Raw genomic sequence first — 13534 nt, 5'->3', positions numbered from 1 at the left:
TATTTCTTCCTCACCCTATAAGTATAGATATTCTAAGTATTTCAATACTGACAATACTTCAATAAACTTAGAAGTTTCAATAAATGACGTGGAGATGAAGGACATTGCTATACAGCTAGAAGAAAACTGGGAGGGAATTTAACCAGCCAGCCACCCGGTGAGCCGTGTGAGGATCAAGGCACCCATGTTTGTCTTCATGCACTTTACCCACAAGCATTCTATTTTATTTATTTATTTCTATTTTATTTCAAAACTAAAATGACATGTCATTTCCTCTGAGAGGATCTTCCATAATAATAAGCATGATAATTAATAACATTTATTAACTACATAATATGCATGCATCAGTCATGGATTCTCAAGAGCCTTTGAAATAGAGACTATTATTATACTATGTTTGTTTGTTGTACTGAGGATTTGCTTTAGGTCCAGAGAGGTTTAACAGCTTGTCTCGTTAGCCAGTAAGTAGCAGGAGCAGCATTTGAATCAGGCTCTTGCACTTCACAGCAAATATTTTTAAGATTCTTTTACATCAATTAACTTCTCGTCTGATCTGCGAAGGCCACCATATTTCTTTTAGAATGTGTCATGGTGTGTTTCAATATGCACTTGCTTTACACATTTTACATATGGACTCCCTCATCATAGAATAATAGAATTTAATTATTCATTATTATTACCCAAGACCAAGGCACAGTGCTGGGATGTCTTAGGTGACTACGGAATGGTTGTTATAAAGAATTTTGAGGAGATAGAGCAGGATCATGTAATGGTAGAGTGTGGTCTTTGGACTCTCATGCCACTGAGTGACTAATAATATTATTTAACCTATTACATTTCACAACCAGTTTCATAAAGTAGTTGACTGTTCTTTTATATTTAAAAAATTAAGGGTAGTTGAAGATACTTAAGGATAGGTTTATTATTTTAAGGATAGTTTTATATTTTGTATAATATCTATAATGTGATAACTTTTAAAAGAATGTGGTAACTTTTTAAAAGAATATTCCCAGAGAAAACTACAACTACTAGTACAACAAGCCTATTTTTATTCAACCTGTTATAAAATAAGGTATCAACCTTGAAATTCTGATACTTTAATAATCATATTCTGGTAGTCAATTGAGTACCCGCAATAAAGCAATTCTTCCATCTTCCTTTAGATTCGAAATAAAATGATTGATGGAGAAAGTGGAGAAAAAACATTTAGAACTCTGGTTAAATCTCAAGATGAGGTAAGGATTAAGTCAGGCTTATTCTTAAACAAAATGTGTATATTCGTAATGCTATTGGTAGCTTGTCTTTTGTATTAAAGGAGTATTGACAAAACGGATGTCTCAAATAAATATTTTTTAAGGTCTTCTTTGCTGGAAGGATACTTTTAATCATATTTTAACTCTTTTTTAAGTTTTCTAAAGCATGTTGCTTTAAGTTTCTTGATGTTTTATATTTTTAACAATATGTCCTTGAAAATTATATTTTATGTCTCCATTCTGTTGTCATCATAGGAAATAGAGCACACACCATTTAATATTGTGCCTTGTCCTTAGCCATTTCAGTCATACAGAATTTAGGTTAGTATGTAATAGCTGTATTATTTGATTTGTACATGCAGATGTTCTGATTGTTGAGTTGCTTATATTGTTTTGTTTTGTGTTTTTACTTTTTTTTGCTTATCTTCCATCACTATTTATGCACTTTATGTTACAATTGCCTTGCATCTAAATCTGAAACTAAATTAAGAGATAACACAACTACAGCCACAAATCACAGCTACAAATGTGTAATAAACTCCTATTGTTTGATATTGATACGGAGGAACTGTGTATAAGAGCAGTGTGTTGATGCATTATCAGTCCCGTGTGGAGTAAATACACAGACAGTCACATATTTGAGTATTTGAAAACTATATGGAATCCAGAGGCTTTAGAGCCTGGAAATTTAAGTGTTATATATAACTTCTATCCTTTTCCTCACATTGTTATCCTTTTTAAATGTATACATTTCTCTTGAATTCCTCAGCAGATCTTTGTCTAGGGTGGAGCTAGGATCCAAATAGGATCTTTCATTACCAGGTGGCTTTTCTCACTTAATACTATTAGGAGTCCCCAATACCAGAAGACAGGAGGAAGTATATATCAGTTGCATTCATTGTTGAAACTTCAATTCTCTTTACTTAGACGTTAGCCATGCCCTTGACCCGCTCACTCCTTGAGGCGAGATGGAACCCATTCTGTGGTTGTGCCAACTTTCCATGTTGTTCTGCCAACAAGAACTCTTTGACCTACACATTCTGTCCTCAAGTTGTACATTAATTTTGTTTGTTTTGTGAGTCACCTTGATATTTTCCTTCAGTTTACTGTACATTACTCTAACCAATATCAACTTGTGGACTTTTCTTATTAATACTGAAAGAAAACATTATCTTCCTGCATGTGATATACTATTTTTTTTAACTTACTGAACACTAGTTTGCCATATTTTTATAAGTAGTATGAAATATGTGATAGCACTTTTTTATTTTTTACAAATTTTCGTACTCTAAAAACCCTTTTCATAATTCCTCTTCTCCCTGGCTCTGTCTTCCACACACATACACTAAATCATAGAAATATCTGATGTATGGAGACTACATGAATGGTTGTTATAAAATGAATCTGGCATTATACATTTACTTTATTCTCCCAAATTAAGTTTTAAGACTTACTTAGATATTTTTATTTCATCAATAAATTATAGAAAAGAATAGTTACTTAGTCCAGGGGTCAATTAAATTAGACAGTGATTGTAAAGTGATTAGCGTCTTGCCTAACACCAAGTAATGCTTCAATGAATGTTACTGTTCTGTTGAGGATGTTAAAGCTGGAGATAACTAAAACAAATCTAAAGATGGATATAAGCCATCACTCCACCTAATGGAAGAAAGAATGATACTTTCTTAACTATTATTCTGTAGTGACCTATGAACAATTCTATATCCCTCAGTTTATTTTGCCCTGTACTTCCTTTCCCTGGTGGATTTTGTTGTTTTCCTAACCTTCACTGGTTCTAAGTAATTAGTGTCTTATGTTAAATACTATAATAAAGGCTTCATAAGAATGGTAGTACCCTAATCATACGTTTGGATCTATAAACAGTACATTAATGTTCTGATATTACCAGTTTCTTATAAATGCGCTCTAGAAGGGAAATATGAGGCCGCTTTAACATATCCCAGTCCTATTTTATTATTAAAATTAATTTTTTAGAAAACATTTCCAATACTTTGAGGTTTATAATTCAGCATGAATTACTAAGATTTTGCACTTAAAAGCCTTTAAACTTTATGATGCAGATGTTTACTTTTGTGCTAAAATTTTGCTTTACACACACACATAAACACACACACACACACACACACACACACACACACACCCATAATGGAACAAGTAAATGTCTAATAGCGCAGCCCTTTGTGAAGGAGGGTTTTAAGTGACCACAGTATTTATAAACAGATTTTTGTGTTCTGCTTTTTGTGTAAATTCACATAAATTTATAAGGTGATGACAACCATATCAAACTTACTTTTCTAGAGATATATTGACAAAGGGAACAGGACATACACATGGACTCCTGTGAATGGTACAGATTACAGGTAATTAACTAGATTTAAAAAAGTATTGTATACCAGAGTATTCTGTTCTGTGTCTTTCACCTATTTGTAGTAGTGATTTTCACAATAGAAGAATATTAAGTCGCTGCATTTTTATAAACCATTTTTGTTGTAATTAAAGTAAAAAGGCCATTTTTTCCAATGCAAAAATGTATTAAATTGTAGCTTCTTATTTTTCAAAATGGAAAAGATGGGGGAAAAGCTAGGAATATAAAATTTGGAAATGAAAACAAATGTGACAGAAATCTATTTGATCATTTTGAATATTGCTGTTAGCAATAATACATGTTGGCAAAATCCCCTAGTAATTTGTAGTCATTACTTCCACTGTTTTCCTCTTTTAAATTGTCCTTTACATTACTTAAATTTTGCAAATTAACCTAAAAATAAAACCACATCATAGTATGATCTGATATAAAATTCTTTGTTGATAATTTATCTTTCCTGATGGCAAGTCTATTATACCCTGATCACACAAATGGATTGAGCCTTGGAAAACTGGACAGGCTAATACCCTATAGGGTCATGAAAATTCTCCATTCTTCACTTGCTGAGAATTTCCTTTACCTTCTTGGTCTAACTCTTCTCTGAGGTCATGGCTTTCCCTGTGGTCCTACTTCCTACAGGCTCATCATACTGAAGTTATTATGAATATTTCCTTCTTGTTACCCATTCTCTTTTCCTCTTCCCCCAAGTCCCCATCTCTAAATATTACATCATCATCTTCTTCATCCTAATAAGATTTCAATTCCTGGCTCGTTGTATATTCACATAGATCACTGTTTCTCATACCATTTTTGACATACCCACACTTACATAAGACAAAACGTAACTTACTTACTAAGTCAGCTTTTAAAAAGATTTTAAAATTCGAGCCTAAAGTTTTTATTAATAGATTTTGCAGACATAAAATTCGTCTGTGAAATGGCTGAAAAATTCTCTAAATGTTGGCTCTCAATCTTTCTACTTAACTGGGCCTGAGTGGAAATAGGTTGCACATGAGCCAGGTCTGCGAACCACGCTGGAATAGCTTTGAGATAGATGATATTTTTTCAGCACCTGCCCCCTCAGTTTATCTCCTCTTCACTGGGTGGGAATGTGCTCTCTTTTTTCTTACATGAACAAATTCCAAGTTGGTAAAACTCAATTCCTTTAATCCTGACAATGAGTCACCAGGGATGGCAATCATAATTATATTCTGAGGGTAGTTTAAATTGTCATTATAACTTGCTTAAATGTGTTTGTAAGAGTCTCACAAACTCCCTCTACATTCAGAGTCTTTCCCTCCCACACACAGTGATGGGACCAAGCATGGTCAGATTGATACCCCAATTCTGAGTACATCTCTCCTTGTTCACAAACATTTATTTTGTTCCCGTTTTCCTCCAAGTTAAAGTTGGACTTCCAAGGCAGATATTCTAACCCCATTTTCTGTCCCCACCAGCCTCCTCATGCAGTCACGGTTCTCTGAATGGCCCCACCTTGCCCACTTCATCATGTTTTCCAAACATTTGCTGCCCAAATCTACAATTTTGACCCAGATTCAGTCTATTTTCACGATAAGTACTTCCCTGAATCGCTGTACAAATCTATTCACAAACAGCAGTGGAGAAAATATTACAAGTGTGTTGAGGGGCGGGGGGGGGGGTATTGGCATGTTTTGATTTACTGAGTGAAGTACCAAATTTCATGTAGTGCTTTCTGTCTTCTGAAGCCTTGATGTAATTTAGGTATTACAGTTTGAAATACAGTAAGTGAAGATTTTAATAGAATGCTCTTTTTTAATGATGAATTTAGTTTCATAGAGACAAATGATTGATTTGAAAAGTATGTCACATGCCATTTAACTCAGTTAACCATGTTTCTGGGAGTCACAAAAACACTGCATGGGCTCTATTATCCACCTGGTGGTTGCTGGCTTTATTAGGCTTTAATCCCTAGGAGAAAATAGAGCAGCCTTGGTCTGTTGATTTTATATGGCGGAAGACACCAAACGCTGCATATGACAATATCATTGACTCAAAATGTTGGTAAAGATCTTATCTGCTATAGGTTGAAGAGCTAACCATTGCCTTGAGATGGAAATAAATTAAGTGTAACTGTATTTTTCTGTAAAATGAGGTGTAGCTGCTAATAACAACCTAAGATGTGTATGCCAATACAGTGTGTATTTGATATGGCAGTTGTGAAACTTCTCTTGTGTTCCTCGTGAGTTTCAACACTATTTTTATGGTACATGAGATGTAACCCAAGCTTAGACAGTGACACTGTAGCAGCCACATGATATAACGTTATCGGTTTTAATTAGAAGTTTCTCTTAGCAATAAATGCTGAGGGAGCAATAAAAATGTCCTAATTTCCCTTGAGAGGAATTTGTAGGAGACAATCTTCAAATGCTCAGTAATTCTACCCTACATTTTATAAATGGCAAGTGAATCATGAAAGGTCATCTTGCTTTCAGACTAATTGCACTGCTTATTTTAATTTTAATCTCGCCTCCATTTAAAGGAAGTTACCTATAAAATGAATGGGGAGATTTTCATTAAATCTACATAACATTTTATTTCTCTGACCTTTTCCCCATAAGGACAGTCTATAAATTACTTAATGAAGGAGAAAGATTTGGGAATTGGAGGTAACAAGCAACCACTCCTTTTGCTTCTTGATTGAAAAATTAAATTGTAGAAAATAAACCCTTGTTTTTTTTTCTTCTTTGTATTTTTGACAAATGTATTCATAAGAAGGAAAGCCTGGAATTTTATATTTTGTCCTGTTCTGTATTGTTCATAGAAAAAGCAGATAATGAAATTGCAGTTGGGCAGTCTTCCCCAAAGGGTGGGAAACATGGGGCTTGAGTGATTTAAAAGATCTGCAAATACACAGAAATGCTCAGAAGCCTAGAAATGCACACCTTTTCCTGTGCATTGTTAAATTTTAGATTAAGTCTTACAAATGAGTAACTTGGTCACTTTAATCACGTATCACTTTTTGAAAATACATAGGTCACTGGGAATCTTCCTCTACCCTCATTTTTTTTTTGTACCCCTGAGGTCTTAAATTTCCTTTTGTACTAACACACGGCAAAGGTTACTCACAGCTGTAAATGTGGATATGAAATTCTTATGTTCTACACAAATATATTAGCCACTTCAGGGATGGAAGAATTACACATATGCAGTTGTGTTACTGAAACTGAATACTATTCAAATATTCTGACCCCTTTTGAAGAATCCATTGAATGGGCAGGCACCCTTTCTTAGTACTATGAAGTAATCTGAATTTTCTTATCAGCAGATGCTAGGGAATTTGCCTAAAGCCTAGAGTCTTAAAATGGCTGGTATTTTACCCCTCAGAGGGGTATATTTCAGATGATTTTATGCATTGTCTAGTAAAAATGATAGTACCATTTACAATTTTTAAATAGTGTCCGTTTTCTACAGAGCACTTTAGCATAAGGTTTGCTTCATAAAGGGGTATCAACCTAGTGTAATATTTATTTTCTTTAAATGTAACCGTAATATCTTTTTGAACACTCCAAGTATTTCAATACACTTTTCTGAAAATATGGTGCACATGACATTTCTTTCTTGGTGAATTCATGGGCACATTCTGTAGCTTATTTTCCTTGGTGTCTCTTCTGATTCCCTACGAGGTAGAGAACTGGATGATTCTGAAAGGCAAGACCGGATTAAGTGATCTACGTACTGAATGCGTTTTTCTGTCACAGTAAAATGTCTCTTCTTTCCCGTGAGGAAGATCTTTGGATTTTCCATTAACTGGATGTGTCTTTTTTTTTTTTTTAAGTTGTTTGTTTGTGTTTATGCTTCTCTTGTTTCTATTGCAGTTTGGCCTTGGTATTACCAACCTACAGTTTTTACTATATAAAAGCCAAAATAGAAGAGACAATAACTCAGGCCAGATGTAAGTACAATGAAAACGACCCCAGAGTCCATTTATCTCTTAGTATCAGATGTATAAATCTGTCTAGATTTTAGAATGCCCAAGGCCTATACATTTTAGTAGGTGTACTACCAAATCTACGGCAATGATTCTAACCCATTCCAAACATGCAAGGAACAAGAAATATTCTACGTGGATAGAATATGAGCAGGTACCCAGTCTCACCGACATCCCCACCATCTGACCCCGCCTTGCTTTGTGCTCATAGAATCATTGCAGTGCTGTGTCCTTGTCGCTGTCATTCGAAGGGTCCGCCAGCTGGTGCAGAATGGTTCACATAGTCTCTACACCTGGCACTGTGCTAATAAGCCTTTATCTTTTTTTTTCTTTTTTCTTTTTTTTTTGGTTTTGGTTTTGCATTTGGCAAGAATAATATTGTGCTCCACATCTACTTTGTATGAATAAATGAAATTGCTTTGGCTTTGCAGTTAGCTTCCTTCTCATAATCCAAACTAATAATGTCTTCAGTAATTCAAATGAATTATTTTTTCAAAACATCATTGGGAATGTGGAGTAATTATTAACATTAGTGCTTATTTCAAGTCATTATTAATCTTTGTTTCGGGTGACTACATTTACTGAAGTAAAATGACCATCATATCCTTTGCACATCACTTATTCCTAATAACTTAAATTTGCTGTTATGATAAGTAATAACGTTATGTGTGTATATACCTTTTTCATCTGACCTTAGGTAAACTACCATTTCTTTCATTCCCTTGTCCGTTCTTTTTTGCTCTCTGGGATCCTTGCCCTTGTTATGCTAATGTATACTTTTGTATTTACACTTTCACTTGATAGATATGATGGTCTTTTGACAACCAGAAAGTTTGCATGAGCTAGTTCTTCACCTGGTAAATTATGGGATGACTAGTTGGTCTTTGATGATTGGTACATGCTTCTGAATATAGGGTAACATCATTGGTATTGCACCCGCGTTAAACACTTTGCAAAATAGACCCTTGAAATAACCACAGTACGGAGAGGACGCTCTAGTAATAACTGACGGGATGTACCTTCTAGTCCTTCAAAAAGATGTCTTTTTCTTCCCAGAAACAGCTGTACATAAATAAACCTTTGATCTATGCACAATATTTTTATTCAAGAAAGTCATTGAATAAAATATTGTTTGTGACCCCCTTTGCTTTACCCTCTTTTTTTTTTTGTTTCCCTGCTTTCTCTTTCTGATGGATTTTCACAGCAAAAAAGGGCAAAATGAAGGGCAAGTATTTTCTTGTTGCTCGATTTCTTTGTTTAGTACATTTGACATTTCCACTGATATTTCCATTCCTATTGGATATTATCCTCTGTGCTTCTCATCTGCTAGATTTTCCTTCATGATCAATCAAACCTTAGCTGCAAAAAAGGGGGAAAGAATATGCTTGTATTTCATATTCAGGTTTTTTTCTGAGGCTTAAATACTTGTGTGTTTGTATGCTTCCTGTTACTAACTTACATCTATTATGAAAAATGTTACTAATTCACTAAAGACATTGATGAGTTTATTGAAATCATTTTCCTTACCATAATACTGATAAAAATTTTATGTTGACATTTTAAATGAAATAACTCTGATGCAACATTGATATAAAAGATACCTTGGTTATGGTAGGTTAGTAAATGGGAAACCTACAGGACATGGCATTTTTTTCTGACATAACTGGTATAATTTGTGTTATGAAATTAAAATGGATTTTGTAATTATATCATGAAGTATTGAGGACCTTTATGTTCATTGATGTGATTCAATTTAGAATATAAGTACTCTGGTTTTTTTTGGTTTTTTTTTTTTTCTTAATAGGTTATCATTCTAATACCTTCCTATTGTCGTAGAAACTCAGGAGGCCTATCCTGGCTTGCTCCTCTAATCCTGTAATGTTCTCTTTGCAGATTCAGAAACACTGAAGCCTGATAATTTTGAGGAATCTGGCTACACATTCATAGCACCCAGGTTGGTTTTCTTTTATATATATTTTTATAGCTTGAGTGAATGGGTAAGTCTTCAGTAACAGTTCTGAGTCAGTCCCATGCCAAATTATGAAACCAAACAATAACTTTAAAAGTGAAACAATATGCTGTTCAATCTGTTCATTCATTCACTCTGTAAGCAACCACTCTAGCCTAAGCAATGCTCTGATACAGGCATACAGTAGTGAATCAGACCGATGTAGACTTTGCTCTTATTGGAAATAACGCATTCATCAGTTATGAAGAACTGGGTATTTGCATTTGTGAGAACACACACACACTACATAATGTAGATTACTCTGTAATCCCCATCACCTATTTCACTCACTTCCCCCCACACACAGCCTCCCCTCTAAGAACCATCAGTTTTTCTCTATAGTTAAGAGTCTGTTTCTCAGTTTGTCTTTTTCCGCTTTGTTTCTTAAATTCCATGTATGAGTAAAATCATATGGCATTTGTCTTTCTCTGGTGAATTTGTTTTGCTTAGCCTCATACTCTTTAGCTCCAGCCATGCTGTTTGAAATGACAAGATTTCAATCATTTTTATGACTAGTATTCTATTGTCTATATAAGCCACATCTTCTTTGTCCATTCTTCAGTCGAAGAACGCTTCAGCTGTTTCCATAATTTGACTATTGTAGATAATGCTGCAGTAAGAATTGGGGTGCATGTATCCCCTTGAATTAGCCTTTTTAATACATTGGGTAAATACCGAATAATGCAATTGCTAGGTTGTAGGGTAGCTCTGTTTTTAACTTTCTGAGGAGCCTCCATACTGTTTTCCAGAGAGGTGCAACAATTTGCATTCTCAATAACACCTCTTGTTTCTTGTGTTGATTTTAGCCTTTCTGACAGGTGTGAGACCATACATAGCTCATGGTAGTTTTGCTTTGCATTTTCCTGATGATGAATAATACTGAGCGTCTTTTTGTGTGTCTATTGGCCATCTGGTTGTCTTCTTTGGAAAAGTGGCTACTCCTTTTTTCTGCCCAATTTTTAATTGTTTTTTTTGGCGTGTTGAATTGTATCAGTTCTTTATATATTTTGGATACGAACCCTTTATCAGGTATGTCATTTGCAAATATCTTCTCCCATTTGGTAGGTTCTCTTTCAGTTTTGTTGATTCCTCCTGTCACTGTGCAGCGGCTTTTTGTTTTGATGAAGTTCCACTGGTTTATTTTTGTGTCCCTTGCTTCAGGAGATCTATCTAGGAAGAAGCTGTTAGGACTATGTTAAAGAGGTTACTGTCTGTGTTCTCTTTTAGGATTTTGATGGTTTCATGTCACATTTAAATCTTTCATACATTTTTGAATTTGGTTTTGTGTATGGTACACGAAAGTGGTCCAGTTTTTCAAACACTGTTTGTTGAGGAGACCGTCTTGTTTCCATTGGATGTTCTGTCCTCTGTCAAAGATTAATTGACCATATAGTTGGGGGTTCATTTCTGTGTTTTCTGTTCCATTGATCTATTTGTCTGTGTGCCAGTACCATACTGTTTTCATTACTGTAGGTTTGTAATGTACCTTGAAGTTTGGAATTTTGATGCTTCCAGCTTTGTTTTTCTTCTTAGTTGACTCACATTCTATAGTAGACACACTGTAATATTCCAATTAACATAATTCTATTAATCTAGGTTAAACTATGGAACATAGGTTCAGAATTGTGTATTATTAAGTTCTCACATTTTAAACTTCTTAAATTATGGTAAGAGCCCTCAGCACTTAAACATTAATAATTCTTTAAAAATATTAATCTGAATTGCTTTTTAGTTTTATTTATTTTTGTGAGAGACATAGTATCTGAAGCAGGATCCAGGCTCTTAAGTATCAGTACAGAGCCTGATGTGGGGCACAAACTCATGAACCATGAGTCAAAGTTGGACCCTTAACCAACTGAGCCACCCAGGTACCCTTCAGGCTAATTTTTATTTAGGATACCTGAATTTTTGGCCCTTCTTGCAAAGAGGGAATACATGTAACATACATATTGGGTAAAAAAGCATATTCTTGGCTTCATGAGTGATTCTGCCCTTCATGAGATCCTCCTGCCTATCCCCCACTTCTTGAGTGTTCTTTGCCTCCTCTTGCTATTTTCAGTTTCTTCCCCCTTCCATTGGTTGCATATTCAATCTCATTAATGAGCTTCTTTTCTTCTGCAGCTCACTTACATGTAGGTGCTAGCTTAAGGTGTCTTCCTATTCTGTGTCTATCTCATGTCTGTAGTTTGGTGCAATGCTTTTGAAATCCACAAGATAGCCATAATGTCTAGAAACAAAACAGACATAAGTGGTTTATAGACATTACATTACAATATAGAATCAAACAATACCTACCTACACATTTCGAAACATTCCTATTTGTCGACAACAGGACTTTCTCTTCAATGTGCTTCAAATTCAGTATCTCTAAGCATTGGTCTTCCCTTCTTTTAATCAGTCACCAAGTCTTGTCTAATAGAATTTATTTTATATCGGGTATATCTGTCAAACTCTGCTGCCTTAGTTCTCATCCAGGCCAGTGCTTTTCTTTATTTAAACGGGTGCAGCTGTTTTGTACTTGATCTCCCTACTTCCCCAAATCCCCCTCGACTTCCAATCTGGTCTCATTTCTGTAACTGGAGAGTTTTTAGAATGTGAATAAAATTATGTTTGTCTGCTAAATATAAACCAATAGCTCAGTAGTGTCCTGGTGATATTCTCTACTTTATATCACAGCTTTAACCTGCCCTTACTAGGTACCAGTTAACAGTGTGGTCCATAGACTCTACATCCAAGGCCAAATTACTGCCTGTAGACTGCCTGCTTTACACAAAGTTTCATTAGAACACAGCCATGCTTGTTGGATGATGAATTGTCTGTGACTGCTTTCACTACAAAGTAGAGTTGATTAGTTGTGGTATGGATATTATAGCCCATGGAGTCTGATTCATTTATTATCTGGCCCTTCAAAAAGAGTTTGCCAACCTCTCTACATTCCAACCACACTAAACTTCCCTTAGTTGCTGTTTTGTTTGTTCCTCTTCTGATCCTCTAATTTTGTCTTTTGCTTTGGACTATACTTAGACACACCCCACCCCTTCCCAAACCCCAACTGCAAAGCTCCTTGATCTAGAATTTTTTTTCCCATTTTCACTGTGTTGGACATGCTAGCTGACTGCTTCATAGAATACGGTACTTCCTTTACTAGATCACTGGCTTCTTTAATGTTATTTACTTCCCTCCCAAAAAGCCACAATTAACCTATTTGACTTACCTACTATTCAATACCCATCATCCCCTCCATTGCCTCACACACAGTAGATGCTGAATAAATACATTTGTTGCCTGTAGAAGACAAATATGTAAACAGTATTTTTTAAATCCTTATTAATAACTGCAATTTTACCACTTTGTCATTATAAGTAACTGAGCATCTTAAACTGCTAAAACCAGTTTTAGCTAGAAAGGAGAATATTAAAGACAGAACAATAAACCACAGAATAAGAAGAGCTTGAAATTAGATGTGCTACACTGATAAGACTCAAATTCCATCTCAGATCTGTGATTTCTCTAAAGAGCTTCATTCATCTCTCCCAATGATTGAATAGTAGACCACATGGACTGGCTTTCCTGTTACACAGTGTGGAAAATATGGTAGAAGTCCTGGTACTCGCGGGGAAGATAAACATCTATCTCTGTTCCAGGTCCCAATTTGTAAAGAAGGATTGTTCACTTAAGCAAGGATTAACATATGAACCATTCTTGTGGTATGACTGAAAGAACAGAATTTGCCCCTGTGTTTAGGGAAGGAATATATAGAGAGAAGGGAAGAAGTGTTAGAGTTTGTGGGACAAACCAATGAATGTCCACTCAAGTAACTTGTTAAGCCCTTTATGTGAATGATTATATTGACTGCTCCAGTGAACTCTATAATAAATTAGTAGTAGTAACCCATTTCACAGATTAGATCTTAAAAT

General features: G+C 35.0%; 1 protein-coding gene across 1 annotated transcript in view; it reads left to right on the top strand.

The window, feature by feature from the left end:
* CACNA2D1 (calcium voltage-gated channel auxiliary subunit alpha2delta 1) overlaps positions 1-13534 on the top strand; it is a 446724-nt gene that overhangs the window by 401605 nt on the left and 31585 nt on the right. Inside the window, exons 21-25 of the mRNA XM_029928178.1 lie at positions 1164-1235; positions 3573-3634; positions 7497-7573; positions 8814-8834; positions 9503-9563. Of these exons, the coding sequence (XP_029784038.1) occupies positions 1164-1235; positions 3573-3634; positions 7497-7573; positions 8814-8834; positions 9503-9563 (293 nt within the window). The remainder of the gene's footprint in view (positions 1-1163; positions 1236-3572; positions 3635-7496; positions 7574-8813; positions 8835-9502; positions 9564-13534) is intronic.

This window comes from Suricata suricatta, chromosome 2, assembly GCF_006229205.1.
Source record: "Suricata suricatta isolate VVHF042 chromosome 2, meerkat_22Aug2017_6uvM2_HiC, whole genome shotgun sequence".
NCBI lineage: Eukaryota > Metazoa > Chordata > Mammalia > Carnivora > Herpestidae > Suricata > Suricata suricatta.
This window is presented reverse-complemented; position numbering and strand designations above follow the sequence as displayed.